General features: G+C 40.9%; 2 protein-coding genes and 1 pseudogene across 2 annotated transcripts; 1 reads left to right on the forward strand and 2 right to left on the reverse strand.

The window, feature by feature from the left end:
• Nucleotides 1-75: 75 nt before the first annotated feature.
• On the reverse strand, nucleotides 76-8,520 carry LOC104415301 (protein CHUP1, chloroplastic). The gene is made up of 9 exons (XM_010026575.2): nucleotides 8,428-8,520; nucleotides 8,256-8,313; nucleotides 3,327-3,982; nucleotides 2,534-2,950; nucleotides 2,301-2,432; nucleotides 1,396-1,577; nucleotides 1,183-1,294; nucleotides 710-853; nucleotides 76-531 (listed from the first exon to the last, which is right to left on the reverse strand). Exons 3-9 carry the CDS (start codon nucleotides 3,945-3,947, stop codon nucleotides 418-420), a joined length of 1,722 nt encoding a protein of 573 aa, XP_010024877.2. The 5' UTR covers nucleotides 3,948-3,982; nucleotides 8,256-8,313; nucleotides 8,428-8,520; the 3' UTR covers nucleotides 76-417.
• Nucleotides 8,521-10,215: 1,695 nt separating this feature from the next.
• Nucleotides 10,216-13,331, reverse strand: LOC104417571 (annotated as a pseudogene).
• Nucleotides 13,332-14,176: 845 nt separating this feature from the next.
• Nucleotides 14,177-20,779, forward strand: LOC104415300 (cytosolic purine 5'-nucleotidase). The gene is made up of 17 exons (XM_010026574.3): nucleotides 14,177-14,815; nucleotides 15,014-15,111; nucleotides 15,923-16,042; nucleotides 16,341-16,430; nucleotides 16,516-16,631; nucleotides 16,988-17,087; nucleotides 17,480-17,551; nucleotides 17,630-17,677; nucleotides 17,796-17,873; nucleotides 17,952-18,071; nucleotides 18,371-18,476; nucleotides 19,113-19,276; nucleotides 19,576-19,710; nucleotides 19,912-20,042; nucleotides 20,181-20,243; nucleotides 20,350-20,428; nucleotides 20,520-20,779. The coding sequence occupies exons 1-17, from the start codon at nucleotides 14,185-14,187 to the stop codon at nucleotides 20,583-20,585; spliced, it is 2,217 nt and encodes a 738-aa protein (XP_010024876.2). The 5' UTR covers nucleotides 14,177-14,184; the 3' UTR covers nucleotides 20,586-20,779.
• The last annotated feature ends 4,230 nt before the right edge of the window (nucleotides 20,780-25,009 follow it).

Genomic DNA, 25,009 nt, shown 5'->3' on the forward strand with positions numbered 1-25,009 from the left:
TCCACCGAGCATTTCGTATGTACATAAGTTGTTTTCAGGAATCGACATTGGAAGCGCATCGCTACTGGATTTTCACGAGTAATCGCCGACGCATCTCACGAGAAAAAACCGCAGGAATTTAGTGTCTCCATTACATTTATCAAGCTCGAACAAGAAGAAGAAGAAGAAAAAAAGGATTACATTTATATGGAGCTCCTAACTCGCGCTGCCCTCCGTTGCGCAGATGAACTACACCTTTTCATAAGAACTACCGAGGCCTTGACGGCTTCTACAGAGACGATGTTTTGGACTGAGATGTTCCGTCGATCTTCCCGAGTATCTACAGGGGACATGCCGAAAATGAATCTTGCGCCGCCGGTTCGCTCGGATGCCCACGATGCGACGCGAAAATCAAACCGCTCGACACCACGCGGGTCCTCAGGATGAGGTTATGCCAGGCAGCAGATGTTGAGACCCTTGGAAGTGTCCGGGGATGCGGTGTCTAATCTCTTCGAAAGCACACAATGTCTCCGAATCGAGCCCTCCTGCAAACTGTACCAGCAGCATATGCGAGCAATTAACAGACTGGTGCTGCTCATGACACAAACTATAAACAGTAACTATGCAGTTCGAGGTTTTCTGATATGATCGGGTTCCAAAGCCGCGAATTAAAGTATAAAAGAAGAGATGATTTAAGAGTCGAGCCATCTGAGAAGTTCATTTCGGTTACCTGATGGGCCCTATATGCGAAATGAACACCCTGGAGCAATAGAGCTTCTTGGCTCGATTCCCTGTCCGAGTTCCGCATGGATTCGAACTCCATTGTCACTCTCTTCATGTACATGGTGGCCAGCCTCATTGAAACCTGTTTTATCTGCAGAACAAACACCAAACCGAAGATCAATAACCAGTGTAAATTGTAGAACTAAACCAAGCAGAACTTAAGCACCAGTGGGGAAGAACTGCAAATTTATAACTTTTGGGACATTCGCAGCAGCAGAAAGAAATTGATACATGTCTAAGTGAAGTCTGTCACCACACAACATCCACAAAAAGTTGGGCTCTTGGCTTTTCGGCTATAACATGCTAGTTCTAAATGTTTCTTCTCTCAACTTCGACATTTGAGTCAGTCGAGGGCCGTCAGCATCATGACATTTCATTAGAATCCATGGTGAACTTAAAAAGAGGACAAATGTACCGTACTTTGGACACCATTCCCGAATCGAGCATCCAATCAGTTGGAATTTTCCAATTCTGATATGACCTCACAGCTGAACTTCGCAGTTTGACGAGCTTCTGAATCCCTCTCTCGGACCTGGCACAATGACATGAAAGGGGTGAAACAGAACTCTGGATAATTGATCCTGCTCCCACCTTGGACCACTAATGCATGACGAACATGAAGTGTAAACTCACTTGTCTAATAAGCCAGCCATCTTCTTCAACGCACTTGCACAAGGAACATCCATATCATCCTCGTATGACGAAATCTCACTCTCGAGCAACTTAAGAGTTCGGTATTCAACTGCAGCTTCTCTCATGGCATCAGCTTTCTTCTCGGGCCAGTTGAAATGTTTCAACACAGCCCGCTCATCAGCCTGTCAATCAAACGACAACATTAAAGCTGGCAGATTACACAAGATTGGTCTTAGTTCGTCAGCTTTAAAGATGGTAATGTTACAGCATCAAAGATATCACATAGGTAGAGCTAGGTGTAAGGTCATCAATTTCCACTACAGTCCATTCAATGTGGACCGCGACACAAATCAGCAAGAAAGGCACCTTCAACACATTTGACTGTAAATTTTTCCACCATAAACAGCACATGATGCATGGGAGACCAAGAAGGATATTCAGCTCTGGCAGCTGGCTAACAATGCTAATCAAGCTCAAAAGCAGTGGCTCTCTACTATCTGAGGGATACATGGTATTGCTAGTATTGCTACATATAAATTTTATTTGTTCTATCATTGACATGCAAAAGCTGTCCAAGTTCAAGATATTTTCCTCTCCTACAACTCAGGTAACTAATTCTCACCTTCAACTCATGCAACTCCATGCCATTAAAATCTCTCTCAAACATGGGGTCGTCCATTCTCATGATCTCATCATTTAAGCAAGAGGATTCATTCATCAAATCGGGTGATAGACAGCCCAAAAAAAAAAAAACTCAATTCTGAGGAGAAGCCTAGCAAAAATGGGAGTATATCCTACCTATCTACATGAGACTTTGTGGTCGAAACATTTATGATGTAAGTCTCTGTCAAGCCCCATCTAAATTGAGGTTTCAGAAAAGAGTTTAAATATGCACCTAAACTCACCAGGGAAGAAAGTTCATTATCAAGCCAAGCCACAAAGTTTAGGACCTCTTCAATATCTGAGAAAGCAGCAGCTTGAATTTTTTGGATAAGACCATTAACTAACTCCCCTTTGGTTTCAATATCTGCTTTGATCTGTAAAATCAAGTTGAGTCAATACCATTCTAACTACATTCAGAGGATAAGATCACAAAGTTATTTCACAAATCTCAATTCAAAATGATCTGGAAGCTTACAGCTAAAAGATGAGCGGAACGGTTTTGAATTTCTCCAACTATACTACTATGTGCACTGGTAACCGCTGGTTTATTGGAATCCTTTGATCTTGGTTCATCCTTCTTCTCTTCTGGCTTCGTCAGTAAGCGATAAAATTCTACGACTGCAGGAGTTTTAGGGGTTGCAGATCCTCTGGCCCGGGGCCGAGATGAGGGAAGAGGTGGCGGAGGCGGAGGTGGCAGGGATGGGCAAGGGGGAGGCTTTACATTATTGTTGGTGCCTCTTGGTATTGAACTCGCTGGCACTGTAGGTAGCGTTGTCTTAAAGATAGCCTCACCGAATGCTTCCTTCTTTTCTTTTGAATTATCCAACTTATTGGCAATCAGTTTCTGAATGTCTTTGAATTTGGGACTCTGGAAATCCTTAGTTGACTCCCTCTGAACAACAAGACATGGAACAAACAAACGCCATTCAACAAAGCTGGGAAATGAAGAACTTACAAACAACCACCAGTCTGTAACCAGAAGGAACACAAGCTCATGTTTCAAGTTTGGAAAAACTTTCGATTCTTAAATTTATGAAGCGGTGGTTTTGCCTACAGAGACTGAATTATATCATGCAACCATCAAAGGATTATCTTATTTCCACAACAGAATTGGAGCATGTACTCCAGATTGAAATGATAAGAAGGGCGCAGAGAGAGAGAGAGAGAGAGAGAGAGAGAGAGAGAGAGTAGGTGATTCGAGCATGTTTTTACTTCAAACTATAAACCAAACCACAATATCATGCCAAAATTTGGTCTTAGACTCTCACCTGATCAAAGCTGCTGAGAGTTGCTACTTTGTCCTCAGCAACAGCGAGTTTCTCCGTAAGCTTCCTGTTCTTTGAGTCCAACTCCACATTCAAGCTCAGTGCTTTTTCCAGTTCTGCCTTTAAAGCCAACACCTCACTCTGCAAACTCTTGACCAAATTCTCAGTTAACTCGAACTTCTCTTGCAATTCCTCGCACTTCTTCTTATTCCCATCCATCACTCCATCCTCGTTTCTCCTGCTAGTGCTAGTGACAGAACTCGCACCCAGCCGCAGCCGCCGTGGCCGAGCGAACTGCTCGACAACCGCGCGGGCCAGCCCGGGTCGACCCCCGGTCTTCGCCTCCTCGAGCTCCCTACCCTGTTGAGATCCCGCAGCAATGTCTCCAGATTTGGGGGTTCTGAGCAAAAGAGACCTCTGGGCCTTCGAATCGTTCTTCACATCTGGAGGCACTGACCTTGCTCTGTCTCTCAGAACATCACCCGCCAGCTTCAACGGCTCCTTAACCTTCGGGGTGGCTCTGAAACGCGAAGGTGTGGTGGAATGCGAAGTCGAGTAATTGCCGCCAATTCTGCCTTCAGCTCTCGCTGCTGGCGTCGTTCTTGGCGGTGTTTCTTGCTTCATGGCTCCCAAGCTCGCAACTTGACCCAAGAAAAAACCTGCAAAAAGCAAAAAAACAGAGGGACAAGCTCTTTTGGTTGTCGTGGATGGAAGTTTAATGGGAACAGGATTATGTGAGACCCGCGGGGAGATGGGTCAGCCTTGCTTCACGGGGTCAGTGTTCTCGATTGACTATCTCGCTCATAATGATTCAGGAAATAACCCACAAGAAATATCCACAGAAGAAACCCACAAGAGAACAAAAGACCCAATTTGTTCCTTCTCTCCCCTGCTCATTGACCCTCCACGTCCAGACAACGGGAAGCCATTATTGCTAAATCTTTTCTTGGTGGTCACCTCCCAGAGAAGCAAGCAATGTAGCAAACGGGTGGTGGGCAAAGTAGCTGTATTTGAACCCAAGCTACTGAGCCTTTGGGGGATACCTAGAAAGGGGAAGATCCCCTAGAGTTGTGATGGGGAAATTTTGTGCAGATCAGCTTTTTCAGCACTTCAATGAATGAATATATGGAGACAGGAAGTACAAAAACCTGAGTTTTGCTGTGCTAACTGTTGATGTTTTTTCATTTTTTTTCTTTGGTTGGTGTCTCCCTATATCCCACAATAATGGTCTTCTGTAGTAGGTATTTACTTTGAACACCCCCCCCAAAAAAAAAGGTGGGTATTTGCAATTAAACAATGTCAAGTACCACAAAAAAATCCCTAACCAGGCGTACCTTGATATGGAATTTTTTATTATAAGAAAATTAGTTCAAAATAAATACGATACAAATATACTGTTTTGAAATTTTATATAATGAGACTACTCCTAATATGATTCATACAATTAATAAAATTTCAAGTCCATCTATTTTTCTAATTGACACCTCCAAGAGACTTCACATGACATAATTCATTTAAATATTATTAGTCCAATGTGTCATGCTAATTGTCGAATGTGATTACTATACTACCACAAGCAGAATAATGAGTATGTCATTTAGAATTCAAATATAGTTATCATCTTGGACCATTAATTTGGAAGCAATCTATAACCTATTCCTTTACTTTCTGCAGCATTAGAGAATTCACTGAGAAATTTAAACTAATCCATTGCCCATCATGAGGCGGTCGGACGGCAAATGATTGAGATGGGCCCTTAATACAAAGCAGACAAAGCGCAGTACAATGAGACCAAGTTTCTTTGTTTTTTTTTTTTTTTTTTTGTCCTTTTTGCTAATTTAAGTCGACAGTACGAGGCCCGCTAAAAAAAATCTGCGGGCCTTAAATTAGGTAAAGAAAATGTTCTTTATTTTTATGGCGTGTGGTCTAATCATTGCAACAGTATAATTTCCACTAAAGAGGGTATTCCTTATGGTGTTTGATTGATTGATGATTACTCCAAAAACATGTAGTTGGTTCTAAGTCAAGTAAATTGGAATTTAATGGATGTAGTAGGAACTCCACTCATTCTCATTTAAGTCTACTTTATATATAATGGGGTTGGTGAGAAAGGGCCAATTTACATCGGAATAAACTTTTTTAATTTCACTTGATTATAAGTTATGGAACATTTATAATAGTGCCATTTGGTGGATTTAATCAAGGACCTGCCATGCAAGAAACATGTGATTGAATGGTTTCCATTTTTTCTACATTGGTTATCTATAAGGATGACATTAGGGTGAGCCCTTGATTAAATTTTGCACACATACCAAACCCATGCGTTAGAAGAGAATAATGACATCATTTTATGTATAAACCAAGGAATGGATAATTTTTTTGCGATAATTAGGAATTAAGAAAAGCATCACCATATAAAGAATGGCAATTGATGAAGAAAAAACATGAGGGTCCCTAGTGAATCATTTCACATTCATAATTTTCTGTAATGTCCCATGAACTTTAGGTTTAAACTTCTTAACATAATGTTTTATTTGTCTTATCGTCCACGCTAATTATTAGACCAACTTATATGGTAGAAAAGAAGCACTTGTAGGAAACTTTTGGAATGTGAAAACTATTAAATAATGATCAACAAAAACAGAATAGTGATGGGATTAGGAGAATTTTGTCTTGTCCCTCAACCTTGTTCACACAAAGATTCGAATTCAAAATAAATAAATAAATTCTCTTTCACATACATAGAAAACCTCGCAACAAACTGGAGATGCTTTGTAGTAAAAAATACCTTTTCTTGTTCCCAATCTCAAGAGATTCTGCTAGAATATCTTGCCAAGAAGTTCACTATAACTGCCAATCCCAAAAAATATTCATTTTCTTTTCCACTGAAAAAACAGCGCACGCTTACTTATAAAGATATATAGTATAAAAAAAAATTGAGTAAATAATAAATAGCATGAGAATACAGCTTTCATTGTCGTAAAAAGAAAAGGCAAGAGATTTATGAAATACTTGAAAATGATTTAAAACTCGAATTTATAAGGTTCGAGATTGGTTGATTAATTGGCAATTTTTTTTTATAGTATATTCTGATTTTTTTTTCCATTTGTAGTTGCATGTAGAATATTTAAAACATATGCTTGGGTTATACATGAAATCTTCTTGGAAAAATTCGAAGTCTAATAGTATAAAATAAAAATAAAATAAAAAGGAGGAAGGACCGACTGCTGAGCCTATATTTTGGCAACCAACGCGTGCAAATAAATTACTCACAAATTGACTTAACCAACATAAAATCCATAGCACATTGAGACTCGATCCACCACCACTTTCATAGAACACCTAATTGATGCCCAGAACGTGAACTCACATTTCAGTGCACATATGAAAGCCCCCCTCATTCGGAATCTCAATTTAGTTAGGTCACTCCTACAAGCAAAACCCCCATCTCTTATAGGAAATTGCAAGAGCTGATGCGTGATGTTGCAGCATCGCAGGTGTCCCCCTTCGTCGCATGCGGGCATGCTTGCTCGGGACATCATTCGAGCGATGGGATCAGCGTCTCCGTGCACGTCAATTTTCTTTTGCGCTCCAAACGTTTTGTAACGTGTGAGGGGAAAGATTGATTGGTTCTTTGCTTGATAAAGAATAGTACGAGGCGACAACCCTGTCGTCTCCATTGTTGATGAGGATGATGTTGACTGATCAAAGGAGCATTCATGAGAGAGAGAGAGAGAGAGAGAGAGAGGAATGACCCGTGAACGGAGCAGGAACTCATTGCTTAGGTACTATCAGGAGCGTGGGGGAAGGAAGCTGCATGTGACTGCAAGAGTTTGCCCTAGAGAATTGGTTCTTGAAAAACTGGCAGGAGCTGACAAATTCTAAGGGACAAATTCTACGGTACATCAGGAGTACTTACTTTATAGTCTAAACCCATTTTTCTTTACTGCCCTTTACGACTGCAATTCGTGCAGGGATCCTACTACGTTCGAGAATGACAAATGAGAAACTCCAAGTGCGTCCTTCTTCTGTGGTAAAATAGGGTGTCTCCAGGCACTGTAGTACCATGCCTCGTGAACAAACTTTTGAAAAGGTAGCTCGGAAGGTGGCGCTCCGATAATTGCACGGTATACTTGGAAGAAGGGTTTGTCAAGTCGAGCCGAGGTTCAATCGAAATGATCGAAGAGTTTTTGATACCTCATTCAGCCGCTTACTTTACCAATTCTGGCGACTGGTAAAATGCCGGGTGCTAATTCCTTCTGAAAACATGGTCACGAGTTCGATTTGCAATAAAGACAACTCACTTGGCAAGACTCTCGGAACCGCTTACCATATGATTCGCCTGGCTACAGTGGAGTGGAATGAGAGAATTTCCATGGCTCGTTGTGGATTGACACTAAATTGGGAGCACAAACGTGCAAGTTATTATATTTTATGATATGAGGAATCGAATTTGTGTCATGCGTCCAATCCGCATGTACAAATTTGGCGACTTAAGATCTCCCCACGTTACAAGGACCTAAAGACATTCCTCGACGATCTTCTAGTTACAAGTCTAGCTCGGTCTAGCAGGGCCCAAGCTAGATGGCCCACTTAAAGCAGAAAGATGTTAAAGTTTGTTAGTTGATGAGCAAGCCTAGTTCTACTCGAGTCCCAGATCCATCCAATGATCAACTCTACCATCTTCTGCATTTAAAGTAATTATCTCAATATATCGCTTCAACAGTTACTTCTCTTTTTAGTAAGATAACAGAACCCTACTAAAGTCTCATCACAGAGGAAAGGAGAGGAACCAGGACGAGCTAAATAGAAGCAACAAGATAAAACTTTGGTTTATCTTTTCTACTAACTTTTGTCTGCTTTTAATTTATCTAAAAGAACAACTGTATCAGAATGAAAGATGCTTAGAACCTTGCTCTGAAAAATACATACCGGCAATCGAACGGAGTCTGTGCTGAACTCTTATCCTCTCCTTCACCCAAAGAAGAACCTGCAATAGGTAGCAGATCGCGATGCGTGCATACATAGTTTCACGCCCACGTTAGATGCGTATCTATATCGATATCGATATTCGGTATCAACAAAGCAATCAAGGAGTGATTACCTTGGAGTTCTTGAAATGGACTAAAAGTTTTGGATCTACATATATATGAGCTGAAAAGGTGGGGGGAAGAAGTGGGACAATGGAGCTGTAGGATTACAACCCTTGATGAATATAACCCCGGAGGTTTTGTGCATAGTGGAATTGGTTGGTTTCTTCTTGTTGGTTGTGGTTTCACATCAAACGAAGCGAAGTTCGTTGAGGTGATTGTGATTTAAGATGGAGAAAAGAATGGCCCTCATTTGGGCAACTTTCGTTTCCAGATTTTGCGTTAATTTCATGGTACTTAGGACCATTTGGGTTCTAATGGAATGAGCCCACGTGATTATAGTGTAATTAATCTTGTTCCAGCTCTTGCCATCTGTAGAGGATGTGACAACTCACTAAACGGTTGATGGGGGACACCGAAACTTCTTCAGTCAAGGGAATATCTAATTTAGACCGTACAATTCTTTTGAAAATAAGAACAGAATGTATTGAAACGGTTCGATGAACACATCACTTTTGCATCCTTTGCTTTGTTGCTTGAATGAACTAGTCTTTTTGAATTACCGAATTGAAAGATGAAAAAGAAATAATCAGTCTTCGGTAAATTAGAGATGATATACTTCTCTTATACATCAATTGATCCATCCAAAGGGTCCACTCAATTATACAATTTTCATGAACTTATGGATGATGTGATTTGGGATGTAACCCCCGCAATCAATCTATGATTACACAAATTAGAGCGTTAACCACACTCCTTTGAACCAGCAGACATAATCTTAAAGCTAGATCCTTATGGCATCCGAAAGGCAAAACGATCTGTGAAGTCAAACTTCTATTCTTTCAAGTGTCAAAGTTCCTTTCGGCCCCCACAAATACTTTCAAATCTCTCAAGTTACTCCCTAATCTAAGCCGAATCAGCTTAATTTTGACTTAAATCTTACGGGAATGAGAAATTTGTCACTAGATCTCACGTGAATCTATTAGAATCCCACTCTTAATTTGGTCCTTAAACCGAAATCAAAGGTGAAAGTCCAGCCCATTTTAAAGAGTTAAACCATAGGCATGCATTGTTAATCATATTTTATCCCACCTGCAATTCCTTTGTTTCTATCTTTGTCATGCTTCTCTCTCAGTGGGAAGGTTTCGCTATGAATAATGCTCATCATAAAAAGTGGGTTTAGGCTTCTTGCTTTACGCAAGAAGTGAAGAAACCTACTGGAAAAATAAACTGGAGAAAGAAAAAGATGGATTCTTGAATTGCCCTAAAAAAAACCAATTTGCCACCGGCGACAGTTGGCAGGGACACGTCATGAGTGGACCGTATAAGCAAATAACATGTTTGAGGGCATGTGGAAGTCCCCATCGATTAAATACAAACCAAATAGAGGAGTCACCCATCAATAAAATGTTGTTGAGAGCTTTGAGTAAATTACGGGGAAGCCAAGAAAAAGAAAAAGTGGAAGCTTGAATTGGGCTTGCAAGAAAAGCAAGTTTGGGTTGACTATAAATTGTCAAGGAGTGAAGCTAAAATTACCAATTTCTTGTTCCAAACAAATGCATTCAATTGAAGGACACGGTCTCGGTTGGTGAGGGGGCATTTTCTGATGTTAAAGGCCCAACTTTAGTCTCCATCTTGTTCACACTTCTCCAACAGCATCGAACTTGAGGACCAGAAACTTTTTTCTCAGAGACTTTCTTAACATCTTCATCAGACGCTGATGTTCATCAGTGACTGGGGGTTATATACAAGATCAAGACTTCAGTTGTAATGAAAAAGACGGCCAAATTGAGTCACTAGCCTCATTTGACTGAAGCAACTGTATCCTGTAGTGCTATCATGGTAGCATAGATTCCATTTCTCATGTTGATCAGGGTCTCATGGTCCCTTTCTCGACAATGCACCTTTCTCGACAATTGCATTGTCTCTCAGCATCGCGATGACATTTGCACGGCGGATCGTTGATAACCGATGAGCCACCACCAATGTGGTCCGGCTCGCCATGACTATCCAACGTGTCCTAGACCACCTGCTTGGATTCGACGTCGAGAGCACTCATGGCCTCATCGAGGAGTAAGATTCTCGGGTCTTTCACTATGGCTCTCGCGATCGCCACCCATTGCTTTTGCCCGCCAGACAACTGAATGCCTCTTTCGCCCACTGTTGTACCGTAACCCTGTGTATGTTTACAATGTCATGGTCAGTAATAACTAACAACCCAAATGAAGACTCTTGAAATCTTAGAAGGATGTTGACAGATTCAAGCCTTTATGAGCATTGGCTAACTCTGCCGCCGCTACAATCGCCGCCTCCGTTGCATTGCCCCTTTTACCATATGCGACGTTAGCACAGATGGTGTCATTAAACAGGACAGGCTCTTGGCTCACCAGACCCATCTGACCCCTTAACGACTCCAAGTTTAGCTCGCATATATTGGCTTCATCCAAGGTTATTCGACCAGAATCAGGGTCATAAAATCTCTGAAGCAGAGATATTACTGTCGATTTTCCACTCCCGCTTTCTCCAACCAAAGCAACTGTCTAGTACATGAGATGAGACACATGAAATTATTTCTTAGCGAGTGTTTGAGCTTACGAGCCTCTGCATCAGATGAAGCGTATCTATAGTGAAAAAAACAGAGAAAAATGACCTAACTTGTATTTGCTGTACCTGACCAGAATGGATGAACAAGCAGAAGTCTTTGAATACTAGGAGTTCAGGTCTAGTTGGAGACTTGAATTTCAGGTGATGAAATTTGATGTCTCCTTTCACATTCACTAGGGGAATTCCACGGTTGTTGCTAGCATCGATCTTAGACTTTAGGTCTAAGATTTCGAACACGGAAGCAACTGAACTCTTGGCTTGACTGACATTGGGTGCGAGGGAGTTCGACTGCGAAATTCCGAGTCCCGTCATACACAATGCGAAGAAGACCTGCAATACAAGTGATTGGACCAAAGTGAGGGACATAAAAGCCTAGGAGAAAGATGCCAGCCTAGACAGATGCATGAGCGGAATGCGGAACTTACTCGAAAAACCTTAGGAAAAGTAGTCTTCCTGTGTTGACGAGCTCAGCTCTGACATGAAAGCTTACAGCATAGACGAAAAAGAGAAAGAAGAATGATAATCTGAAGCCGATGCACTTATGATTCCCTGCCTAACTCCTTCCTTTAGACGGCCTCGAGATTTCGTCCGATAAAGTTCTACCATCTTTTCTTCAGCACAGAAAGATGCGACTGTCCTCATGTTGGCAACCACATCGCTTGCAACTTCACTTGCTTCCCCATACAATTTCTGCAGATATATAGTCGGACTGATTAGACTAGCCACTTATTATGCAAATTGCTATACTATATGCACATACAAATAGTCTGTTCGATGTTGTTCATCCGTCGAATTTTCGCAATTTTTGCTCAGTATGTCAGCTCTAAGCTGTACTCAACAAGGTCGGAGACAGACCTCTGCATTTGTGTTGAAGCCTTTCCTGGACTGCATTTGAACATATCCAATGACACCAACTAAAGGAAGCAACGTGAGAATCACGAGAGCCAATTCCCAGTTTGTTTCAAAAGCGATGAGCAAGCCAGCAATCATCGTCGCAGCATTCTGCATGAGCAAAGCAAGAGTGTCACCGACCAATAAATGCACCAACGTCGCATCTGTCAAAAGCCTCGCACCAATTATACCACTGGAGTGCTCAGTTTCGTTGGACCAGCTAATGTCCATGTGCACCACCTTCTCGAAACTCATGACCGCATTCTTCTGATCAACTTACACCCCACCATGGCGAAGAAATACATGCTCAGTGGCGTTGCCACTAAAGATGCCATGCCCAGAATCAGAAACATCAGTGATCAATACTTTGAATCTTTTTGGAGTTCCTCCGCTGGTTCATAGAAAGTTTTGATCACGCTAGCAAGCATCGAGCCGAAAATTGGATATATGATGCCATTGCAAGCTGCAGCTATCGCACCTAACAGCAACACCGGAATCTCCGGGCTATTAAGATACACCAAATGGGTGAGAGATACTTGGGGTGCTGGTGATGATACTTCCGCATCGCTGGTACCGAGGCCTCTTTCAGGTGTTGTGCCAGTGTATGTAAAACTGAATTCAGGCGACTGACAAGATGAAATCGAGAACAAGAGATGACTCTGGTCTGAATATTTCACAGGTGTCCTTTCTGGCTCTTTTGCAGCTTCTTGAAGCCGAAACAATTGGCTGTATGCACCATCCGAGCTCTTGAGTAGCTCATCATGTGAACCTGATCATGCAAATGCAATTTGCGACAAGATTCATTACAATATACTCTGCAAATTCTGGCATTGGAGATGTTAAAAAACAAAAAATAAGGAACCTCTACCTTTTTCAATAACTTTCCCTTGATCAATCACACAGATGAAATCCGTGTTCCTAACTGTACTCAAGCGATGGGCTATTACCACAGTAGTGCGATTCTTCATAACTCTGTCCAATGCCTCTTGCACTATTTGTTCAGATTCTACATCGAGTGTGCTCGTGGCTTCATCTAGAAGTAGAATTTTCGGATCGTTCAAGACTGCTCTAGCAATGGCAATTCTCTGCTTCTGGCCCCCAGAAAGATGTATTCCATGCTCTCCAACCATGGTGTCTGTTTGGAGAAGTTACTTAAGAGTAAAAACCGTATCACTGACTGTTTTTCACTTTATAAAGTTAAGGACGAACAAAGGCATTCAGAATTGGTAATAAACGAGTGAAAAGGTGGAGGGACCTCATATTTTCTCCTCGGGAGACACCCATTTCATCCATATCACATTTAAAAACAGCTTCTGTGCACTGCACACACAGCACACACAGCACACACAGTACCTTGTTCAGACAAAATGACTCGGGGAGTTGCAAGACCGGAGGAGGTGATGGCGGTGGTGTCGGTCGCCATTGTCGAGAGGGGAATTAACGGCGACCCTCGATAGAACCACCGAGCCCAACTGATTGATTCATTGACATCGCCCACGCCGTGACTCGAATTCGAAGATGAAAGACAATAGTGACTCGGATTTGAAGATGGACTTCGATGATCTAGACTCAGCTTCTTCTAAGGCTCTATCTCACTTTTATACAATAATTACCATCAGTCTTACAAAAGTAAATTCAGTGGAGGGTTTGCTTCCTGGCCTTATTTTAGGGCCGTTTCACAAATTTGGAGGCAAGAACAAGGGTCAATGTCACCACCGGCCACGGTGGCTCCGCTGGATAAGGCAGATCCTCAGTCCAAAAGTGAAGGGTTCAAAATCCAGAGGATGCGCTAAGTGTATTAAGTGTGACTCGGGGTGATAGGTCCCCTCCGCTTAAGTGTCACTCCTGGGGTTTACTGGTAGCGCGGGGCATTTACTGCAAACCTGTTCCCCCAAAGACCAAAAAAAAAAAAAAAAAAACAAGGGTCAATGTCTTTCTTGTATGGATTTTAAAATTTCACCTCTTTAACAATCCACGTCAATTAATTTATGATACACTGACGTCACGTGAAAATTTTTCAGTAAAGAATTCCGCCAAAGGCATTCAGATGAAAGATTTGACTAATATAACATTCGACTGAGTGTGGTACAAAAGTTATATCAGTTGTCACGTCCTTTCTTCTGTGAAGTCAACTTCCAAAATGAATAAGTCAACTATCGCAAGCCCGTGAATGTGCCGGAGCTAAGAATTCTGGTAACAAATCTATTCATTCTCCATTGAAATTTGTGTTATTATCTTTGACACGTGAAAAAGAGAAGAAACATTCAATTTTCTATATGTTTTATCTTTTTTCATCTTCAGATAATGATCAAGATTCTTTCGTGATTTTTGGGTCCGAGAATCTTGAAGGAGATGAGAGGCAAAGATCTCAACTTTTGGATCACGGGCGCGTGGGTAAGTGCACGACAATTAAACTAAAGTCATCCCCAAGAACGACATCCGAAAGCTCAGATATTTATCCAAGATTCTCCATCTCCCGCACGCACGCACTGTCCGGTCGTCGCGCTCCTTCTTGCCTCGCTCTCCCTCTGCTCGCTTCCTCCTGGCTTTTCGCCGCGACCCATCTTCAAGAAAATGCAAGCCGCGTCACCCCCGTCCGAGCTCTCCCTCGGGTTCTCTCTGTGGCGAGAGAACCCGGCCTCCATGGCCCCTGCTTCTTGCTTCATCAAGAACCGTGGCGCCCTCCTCGCGCCGAGTCCCGGCTTCGCTCGGGGCGGCGTTGGCGGCGGCGTGAACCTGCTCAGGTCTCGGTGCAGCAGGAGCGTGAGCGAGAAGCCCGCCGGCGGCGGCGGCGGCGGCGGGGGGAGGTGTTCTACGCGACGCCGTCGAGCAAGAGCGACGTGGATTACCTCGGGATGAGCACCAAGGGCGATTTGAACGTGAAGATGGAGCACCTCGAGGCTTTCGGTGGGTTTTCTTGGTTGGCTTATGGGGCTTGCTTGGGGACGATGATGGAACTGGTGTGGTCGTGTGGGGGTGTTTTGGGGAGTGGAATTCTGGGTTCTTGCTTTTGTGCTTTATCTTGGGACTGTTGCCTAGTGATGGTGCTTCAGAAGGTGGGTGTTGATTGGGGATCGTGTGATTTCAGTTGGGTTTTGGGTGCAGGAATCGATGGTCAGGTCACGTTAGAAGGCCCGATTGAGGAAGTGGCCAAGATGGAAGCTGATGAAGCTGAGGATCTTTTAAGAAATTTGGGCATTCCTGTTAGTTGACCTCTGTCGCTCTCTCTCTCTCTCTCTCTCTCTCTCTCTTCATGTCAAGTTCTTGTCTTTATCAAGTATCAATTTCACTTCTTTATCCTTCACCAAAAAAAAAAAAAAAAAAAAAAAAAATTCACTTCTTTATCTACTTGAAGTTAATGCCGGAACATGTGACACGACCCATTTGGACCATATGCCTATGTCTCTCTCGTTGGCTCGTGGTCTCAGATTTTATGTTTGACATGAGTCCACTTCCTATGTTTCTAGCATAATGTAAGGTCCTGCATAAGCGATACAGGGGTGTTTAAAAAAATGGAGAGTGGTTTCAATTCTAAGAGCAAGCAATCATCTGACACAAAAGCCTATCAGCCTCTCATGCAGAATCCAAATATGAAAATTGTTACACCTTTTGCACCATGGTGTTTTATTTTTAACATGTCCAGTGAATATTTCATATTGGTGTTTGAATTTCCATTGTTTGACATTGGGTAAATGTGCTATATTCATGACAAATGTGCAGAGTTGTGTATCTTGACATGTTATGCTCGTGACATGGAAACAATTGCCAACCCTGGCTAAAGTGGATTTCCTCATTATGACATCTGAGATGTTGTTTTCCTGCCACTTATTGCAATTGTGTTCTAATTTGATTTCTGGCTTTCTATCTATATCAAACAATGTGGTGTGAATTGTGATCTGCCTCACATGGATCTGTTTCTGTGGGCTTGATTTATTGCAAAGGATGTTCCATAGGCCTGTGGCCTGGGGGATAGTTATTGCTGAGGCTTATGCTACAAATTCTTGTAATGTGCAGAGTCCTTTTGCATGTAGATATTCTCCTCGTGGCATATTCTGTACCCGTACATTGAATCTTCGATCTATAAGTGCCATTGGCTACGACATGGACTATACTTTGATGCACTACAACGTGATGGTAATTTCTATTCCCCTATACATATCGAAAGTGACTGGGAGAGATTGTTAAAATCTGTAGTCTATGTGATTTAACAGAAGCATGTCCTGAAAGTAGTCTTATCTAATGATGTTACTAGTCGTAGAGATCCTTAAGCCAACTTATAATATAGAACATACTAATCACTTAATTTGACTTTTGTAATTAGTTGTCTGCCATGAAAGTTTTTGCAAGTGTTGAATCCTTATACATAAGTCTATTATTCTATTTCTCAAGTTTTACCTGTTGGATAGTTTTTTATTACATCATGTTCTGACAGGCATGGGAAGGGCGTGCTTACGATTACTGCATGGAGAATTTGAAGAACATGGGTTTTCCTGTTGATGGACTTTCATTCGACCCGGACTTGGTGAGGATCTTCCTTGGTGATGTTAGATCTTCAGTTCACAGCCATCTGCTGAAACTAAGTTTTTTTTATGAACTCCCGTCATCAGGTAATCAGAGGTCTGGTCATAGACAAAGAACGTGGTAATTTGGTTAAGGCTGATCGGTTTGGTCACGTGAAGAGGGCCATGCACGGCACACAGATGTTATCTACTCGAGCTATGAGGTAGGATTTACACTATAAAATCCATTGACATTTTAAAATCAGCAGGATGGTTACCTTTCTTTGTCAAGTGACAACTTATCTTGGAGAATACGAGTCAAATGATCATATCTGCCATATGAGGAAAGTCAACGAGCTATTATGTCTCCAAAATCTATTGAGAACTGCAGGGAACTAACGAAACTAAACATGGCTCGTTAAAGCAGATTATCTATTCAGCTATAGGTGTGCCTTATGATTATGTCACAAATGGCAATCTTCCTAACTTGGATTTCAAGTTGGCTCCATAAGTTCTGAATCTCTCTTCTGCTGTAACTTGAATAGTACTTCTGACATCTATTCACATTGACTCATTGAAGTGAGATTTACGGGAGGGAACTGGTGGATTTGCGGAAAGAAAGTCAATGGGAGTTCCTCAATACGCTTTTCTCCGTCTCTGAAGCTGTGGCTTATATGCAAGTAATGTCTGCAATAATCATCATATTGTCTATTCTTGTGTTTGAATCTTACAAAAAAGCCATCTATCGTCAGCCAGAAAACTTCTTCAGCGCACTGATTGTCCTATTTCCTTTGTATTTGTCCTTTCTTTGGGTAGAATTTGTGTTGTTGGCTGAACTGCATTTTCCCTTTTTTTCTGGTCGGAGCATATTCCCATTGATCTCACTGTTTCTGCTTCTTTCATTATGTTGAACTCTTGATAGCTTGTCCATTTTCAATACTTCGCTTCTGGCCCCCTCCTCCACCTTTTCAGTATTATAGTACTGAATAATTCTTGATTCCTTGCCTAATTTAAGAGGCAGACTTCTTTCCCAATACGAAACACTTGTTAACATATCTTTGGGTGCTACCAGATGGTTGACAGATTGGATGATGGATCTGTAGCAGCAGAAGTTGGTCTGCTTGACTATAAAGGGCTTTTCAAGGCAATGTCCCTCTGTGTAGTTCTCAAACAATGGTGAATTTTCATCACATCTCTTAATGACTCGTGATATTGTCCTCAGGCTGTTGGAAAGGCTCTCTTCAGGGCTCATGTGGAAGGTCAGCTGAAGGTAATGACTACATGTGTGTGCACATGGGGGTGTGTGTTTATGTTTCTATATACGCACAAAGCTATCGATGTACTTCTTATGGTGTTACAGTAACTGACTATAACTAGCATTTATGCAGAGTGAGATCATGTCTAAGCCTGAACTGTTTGTGGAGCCTGATCCAGAGCTACCTCTAGCCCTGTTGGATCAAAAGGAGGTATGGCTTGTTACTGGGCCCCAATAAAGTAGGTGGAGATAATATACTCTCATTTTACTGTCATCTTTCTTGCATCAGGCGGGTAAAAAACTTCTGCTTATCACCAACTCAGATTATCATTACACAGACAAAATGATGAAGCATTCCTTTAACAGATTTCTCCCTAATAATATGGACTGGCGTGATCTATTCGACATTGTAAGTGGATCCATTTCTGATTACTTACTATTTGCTCTGGCTGCATTACATCATTAAGGCTCTCAAGAAATAAGCTCTGGTCAAGAGTTTGTTTTAAATGCACATAATGGAGAGTGAAAGTTCATTTGTGGTGATTTTGAAAATTTTACCATTCAAAGCATTCTTAAAGTAACCCAGCAGCTCTCCCTCATTCCTGGATATAGTTCGCATCTAGTGATTAAATGAAATATGCCGACTTTTCAGAACAACCTCCACACAATCAAGTGTACACTATGCAACATCTTTCTCTCATATTGCAGGTTATTGTATCAGCGAGGAAGCCTGAGTTTTTCCAGATGTCACATCCAATGTACGAAGTGGTCACTGGTGAGGGTCTGATGCGTCCTTGTTTCAAGGCTTGTACAGGTGATCTATCTCCATCCTTTTCGACTCATGCCATGTGTTGTCAATGAAATGCCCATGTTCAGCAGTGAGGCGTCTTTCATTACTACCCTTGTTGTCTTCAGTTACCACAAAAAGTGCTTGTATATGCTAGAAAAAAGAAATCTAGAAAGGTTTGGGGACAGATGTAAGTTGAAATAAATGAGGTCATTTCATGCTGTTGCTTATAAGAAGTCCAGCATAAGTGACCCTTGCCAGAATCGAGATGGCAAATGTTTCCTAGCATGGAGGGCATTGTTAACAGAGAACGTTTTTAAGAGGGTTAAGTTTCTTTCCTAGTAGCAGACAATAGGTAGGATGCCTTGATCATCTTCAAGAAGTCGGGCAAATTTACTGCATTGCTAGTTAATTTTGAAGTTTATCCCATCTGATGCAGTTACAAAGGTAAAATTTCACCTGAATGACTGTTTCTTCAGTTGGGTCTTTTTTTTTTTTTTTCAAACGTGCATCAAGTATAAGGAATGCTTTTTGTGAAGAGTGCTATTTTGTCAGAAGTCAGCCAGAGAAAGCTATTTTGACCTCTTATCTGAGGATGGTTTAGTATTCTATTTGACATGTGACAGCTTGAGTTCTCTCATCTTATATGGTCCACTGATTCAGGGGGCTTGTATTCTGGGGGAAGTGCTCAAATGGTAGAGAATTCTCTCAATATACATGGCGATGAAATATTATATGTGGGTGACCATATATACACAGATGTCAGTCAGTCCAAAGTTCATTTACGATGGAGAACAGCATTAATCTGTCGAGAATTGGAGGAGGAGGTTGGTAACAGTCTACTTTATTTTACAGAATATGCACATATGACCAAACATAGATATTTGTAGGAATTCATGATTTTTCCTTATTGATCGTTCCTTTGCAGTCAGGCATAGAAAGGCAGCAACATTCCTTAGGGTCAAAGAAAATTCAGCTAATGGGGATTTTATAGTCTCATATAGTAGTCATAAATCATAATATTTGGAAATGTTTTCGGTCTTGTATAGGAGTTTTCCATGGCTATGGTGCAATGCTTGCATATTCTCAACTTTTGTTTTCTCTAACAAAGCTTTTGACACTACAGTATAGTGCTTTAATTCGAAGCCAAGATCACAGAGCCACGTTGATAGATCTCATAAACCAAAAAGAGGTCGTCGGGGATCTCTTTAACCAGCTTCGGCTTGCTTCGCAGAGGCGCAATAAAGGGCGTCCAGCGCAGGTAAGTAAGCTATTAAGCCTTTATTTTTTTTATTTTTTTTATAAGCAACTATTAAGCCCTTAAATGCTATTTTCTTATAACCTCTGTAAGTGTTCCATTTGACATCTCTATCTTCTTGTTTATGGCTAAGTATCTGGAAGTCATTTGGGCGACATCTTGCATTGTTGCACATCGTTGATCTCCTTTTCTCTGAATATCCAGACAATAGCTGCAACAAGCATGGACGATCAGGAACTCACTGAAAGCATGCAGAAGTTACTGATTGTCATGCAAAGACTAGACAATAAAATAGCACCATTACTAGAGACGGATGGCGAGCTTTTCAATAAAAGGTGCCGACGCTTGATGAACTTAAGTTGCAGAAACTCTGATTTAACCATTATATATGTTTAAGTAGTGAACTCTTTTGTTTGTGCTCTCCCATCAAATTTGATACGTTACAGAAGTAATTCGCTCTTTCTTGTCATTAGGTGGGGCTATCTGTCGCGAGCAGGTCTATGGGATAAGAGCCACTTGATGAGACAAATTGAGAAGTACCTTCTTTTTGCCCCTTTCAAATGCATTCCAAACCCACAATGATATATAGGAGCAATCAAGAGTCTCATGAATTTTCGTTTGGCTCAACATTAACGAATGCAGGTATGCTGATATATACACATCAAGAGTTTCGAATTTTCTACACTACACGCCCTTCATGTACTTCCGGTCGCAGGAACAGGTACCATTATTGCCTTGGCTCTCTCATTTCCCTTTTTTTCTGCTCGGACTTTGTGCTGACACGGTTCGCGCTCACGTTTTTTTTGATGCAGTCGCTCGCACATGACTCTTATTTTCAAAAACATTGGCCGATCAATGGTCTCTCGGTCGATAACTAAGATCGAACATGTCATTGTAGCATTTTGAAGAAGTCGGATTCGTGATAACCTTATCATTAGCAGCCGAAGTACCCTCTCAAAGTCGGGAGACTGACTGGCGCAGAGGTGTGTGTGTGCTTGAGAATTGATAGTAATCGGAGTGAATTGCCTTGTACGATACTGCCAATGAATGAAAATTGCCTCCTGTTGTGCAATTTTTGACCGTTTCGATTAGGGAAAAAAAAACCCATCGGGGTTGTCCTAGTGGCCACTCTTTTTACATGAGAAGAGAGATGTAAGGGGTTTGATTCCCCTCCCCTCAGCTGTGAGGACGTTTAATTTCAGGCGGGGTTCGATTTTCACGCTCTATAAAGAGATGGGATAAAAGTCTACGAGTGAGTTGAAAGTAAGATTTGTATAGAAAAAAAAAAGAAGAAGAAAAAAATTAGGGGGCTAAAGAAAGTAAGATCTATAATAAACAACAAGTGCTTGTATCTAGTTTGAACTTTTATTCAATCAATTATAATATAAGTTACCTAACTTTTTATTCATATCTCATGACAATCTTATTCTTTTTTTTCTTTTTTTTCGTTGTTCCCGAAAAATAGAATTGTTGACGACTTCTCCATCATAATCTCGTGATAGTTTTCAAATTGATGCAGCTTTTTCATTTTCCAATTATTCGGTGAAAACAAAAGGTAAATGTCACCTTGATGCAACTCTCCAAAGGGGTCTAGGGAAAATGGGCCTTAAGATAATATAGAGTTGGGATGGTCCACAATCAATTTGGGTTCTCTCAATTCCTTACCCGATGCATGTTAATAGATTCAATTTAATTCGATTGATCCTAAAAAAAAGTCTATTGGAAGAAGAGTCGTCATTAATTTATTCCGGTTATTTAGGGATTTGATTAGACGAATTGTCTAGATGGTGCTGTTTAGGTATCTTAACTTGATTAATTTGCTAACTAACTTCATTTTGTCCTTATTCATTTTATGACCCTATGCGGCTAAATGATATTCATGCATGAGTGTGCAATTAAAAAGAAAAAAAAAAGTAGATAACAACAACCGGTGTGATAAAAATAAAGCTTATGAAAGTAAATTATATGTAGTGTCAAACAAGAAATTTACACGACCTTATTATTCAGCCACATTACATAATCCCCAAGTGTTATGTTCAAATTGAGTTCAATTTCTTGCTTAAAAGTTTGACCTACCAAAAATTAATAAATATGAAAGGAATTTACTAAAATGTCTAAACTATAATGTACTAACTAAAATGAAACTAAATTAAATCTAGTGCTAAAATTTAACAACCTAATCGATACTAGCTTCTAAGCTATGTAATTTTAAAATAAAGTTCTAATTCTGGTAAAGAGGGAGTTGGGCCGAGCCAAAATATGGGCTGTTGTGGACTCTCGGGTCTGCGCCATGAACACAAATTGGGCATTATCCTTTAGCCATTTAAGGCTTATTTGTCAAAAAAAAAAAATTATGTTCTTCGAGACAAAAATTTCTATTCTTTTGTTCCAGGAAACTAATAAAGAATAGAAATGTATTTGGTAAAAATTTTGTTTCTTTTTTTTTGTTTCCAGGAATAGATTTGGAACGGAAATAAGAAATAGAAAAAAATAGTTTCTTGTTTTCAGGAACAATTTCTAGAATCAATTTTTCTCTATCTTCTTTTCTTCTTCTTATTCTTCCTTTTGGTCGATTGTCCGCGCCTGGTCATCAACCTTGGCCATGGCCAACATTGGCGATTGGCCAAATGAGGGCTAATGACTTTGCTAGAGTATCGCTGACCCTAGAGACACCAAGCCACGGCGAGGCTCGTCAGCCCGAGCCTTGCCATGGTTGGGCAAGGCACGGCGAGGCTCGGCCTTGCTTGGGCTGGGCAAGGCTTGGCCTCCTTAGCTAGTGCGAGGTTGGGCTTGAGGCCAAGCCTCGGCTGAGCTAGGGCCGGCCTCCAGCGACCAACCAAAGAGAAAAATAAAAAAATAAAAAAATAAAAATTTAAGAATCTTACCAAACTGAGAATATAAATTTTGAGAAATTACCAAACGCATTTTTTGCTTAAAAATTGTTCCCGATAACAAAAATAGAAAAAAAATCATTTCTCATCAAAAATTATTTCTCAAAAAAGAATCGTTATCAAACGCACTCTTATTATATTTTCTTATTATCACATTCGTAACTTTTTTTTTCCTTTCATCTTCTTGACAGGGCTAAACAATTTCAACTGAAAATTAATGTCACTAAAAGCTTAAGCCTATTAGAAGAAATTATGATTTGATATTTAACTATTCTATCACTCCTCCTAACGCTTAATCTGGTCTTTTTTTGCTTAAATACTAAGGTGGGCATATTTAATTGGAGAGGCAAATAGAGCTTAGACAGATTGAAACTTATAATCCTTGTTTTAATATCATATGAGATTTTGGAGGGATCATTAAAAGCATAAACTTTTGTAAGACGATAGGAAAATCTTACCCAATTGGAGACCGCCACTTAATCAACATCTCCATCCAAGTTACACTATCACAAACTTGAAGAAACTCATGGCACCTGGATGAGCAACTGAGATGCCACCAATCGGATAAGGAAGTGAAATGCCACCAATCGAATCACCAATAGACAACTCTCCATCATTCTTCATTGCCGTCCGTCACTGTCGATCAATTACAAAACACCAAACAAAGCACGGAGGCAACACGAGTGTTATTCTCGGTGTTATGTTGGGGATCTGCGTATGTGATGAGTGTCCAATGCAGGGATTTAAGAAAATTCCTGTTACACACTTTTGCAACTTCATTGAAGCATTTTTACAAACATCTGAAGAGCATTTCAACGCAGAGGGAGAGGGCTGAGTGCATCGATGAAACCACGACCCATTCTCAAACAGCAACTGCATCATCAAAGAGGGTGCTCACTTCTAGAGAAACCTCGTTATTGGATAGTCCCCACGTAAACCACACTCCAAAGGCATCAACCGCAGGACTATGCATAAAAAAAACAGGGTATGGAAAACCCACCTCGAGAACGTGAATCTGTGCACACGAGCTGGAAACCGTAACCTCGAGGACTACTTCTACGGTGATTTATACCGAACAGAGTTTGAACGATGACTTGAGCTTCTCAGACGCGGGAACGTCGAAACAGAGGCTCTTTGTAAACAGTGAAAGGGCAACCGCCGGCAAAGATGGAGGCAGTCCGACGATGAAGAGAAAAAGAGAAAGAAAAGAAAAACTGAAGATCTTCTGGTTTACCAAAGAAATGCTTGGGCTGAAAAAGCTCACTATGCATGAAAATTTCCAACGTTGCGTTTGCAAACCTTAAGGAAGGAGGTCATTACGAGCTACAAGAGCTCGCCATGTCAAAGATGTTACAGGCTACAGAAGTTTATTGTGTGGAAGAGAGTACTCCGATGCTGCAGGTCAGGGTGTGACTCCGAGATTACAACTTGCAATCATTTTGCGGCGACCATGATATAAACTCACTAGAAAATGTACTAAAAAGGCCGTAAGCTTATGACATTGGTATCGGTTCAATTTTAAACATTTTAATAAGATCAGTTTAATTCTAAATATTTTCATATCGATATTGATTTAGTTATTTTAGCCAATTTTAGCTTGCCGAGGCTGACATGAACGCTAGCCAGTATTAGCCATCCAGCCAATGTTGATGTGGCAATTTTTAAATAAAATTTTATCTTTTTTACTTTTTTTTCTCTTCTTCCTCCTTGGGCTTCTTCTCCCTCCAGTGGCCGGCAAGGGTCGCAGCTCTCACTCAACCTCGCCTAGGGCTGCGAGTGAGGTGTCTTCACCTAGATTTGCCTCACCCACATTACTTAGGCCTCACCTAGTGACTAGACGGTCGGCACCGATTGGCGTCCACATCAGCATTGGCTGAATGGCCAGCATTGACTGACATTCATGTCAACGTCAGCCACCCAATATTGGCCGGAATAACTAAATTAGTACAAATATAAAAAAGTTTAAGACTAAATTGGTCAAATTAAAAGGTTTAGAACTGAATTAGTATCAATGCCATAAGTTTAGGACTTTTTTTATACTTTTCCCTAAACTTACTGTCTTGAAATAGATTCCGAGGTTTCATTCTCAAACCTAATGGAAATGGATCACTCAAGGAACCTTAAGATGATACAGGGCAACCTTGCCCCTATTTTCTCGAGTGGTAAATTTTGATGTAAAACCCACATGTTAGCTCAGACAATCCAAATATGAAAAGACTTGATTAATGGATATAAAATTGGCTTGGTGTTTGCATTAAGAAATGAAAGGCTCATTAGGCTCAAAAATATTTCAAGGGTTTTGGAGCTGGTGATCATCTGAACATCACTATCAACTATTTTAAAAAATTCTTGAATTCTTTGGCATTGGCCTCGAGAGTCCATCTTGATGTGATTCTATTTAACCATTACAT

The sequence above is a fragment of the Eucalyptus grandis genome, chromosome 3, assembly GCF_016545825.1.
Source record: "Eucalyptus grandis isolate ANBG69807.140 chromosome 3, ASM1654582v1, whole genome shotgun sequence".
Taxonomy (NCBI): domain Eukaryota; kingdom Viridiplantae; phylum Streptophyta; class Magnoliopsida; order Myrtales; family Myrtaceae; genus Eucalyptus; species Eucalyptus grandis.

What these genes read in the sequence shown, in the direction of transcription:
- LOC104415301 (XM_010026575.2), bottom strand. Translation starts at nt 3,947, where the DNA reads ATGAAGCAAGAAACACCGCCAAGAACGACGCCAGCAGCGAGAGCTGAA. An exon ending in GTTCCGCTCATCTTTTAGCT is followed by an intron (nt 2,433 to 2,533) that starts GTAAGCTTCCAG and finishes TTGATTTTACAG; the next exon opens with ATCAAAGCAGATATTGAAAC. An exon ending in TCGCATATAGGGCCCATCAG is followed by an intron (nt 532 to 709) that starts GTAACCGAAATG and finishes CTGCTGGTACAG; the next exon opens with TTTGCAGGAGGGCTCGATTC.
- LOC104415300 (XM_010026574.3), top strand. Translation starts at nt 14,185, where the DNA reads ATGTTTTATCTTTTTTCATCTTCAGATAATGATCAAGATTCTTTCGTG. An exon ending in AAGCTGTGGCTTATATGCAA is followed by an intron (nt 17,088 to 17,479) that starts GTAATGTCTGCA and finishes GGGTGCTACCAG; the next exon opens with ATGGTTGACAGATTGGATGA. An exon ending in TTGATGAGACAAATTGAGAA is followed by an intron (nt 20,244 to 20,349) that starts GTACCTTCTTTT and finishes TAACGAATGCAG; the next exon opens with GTATGCTGATATATACACAT.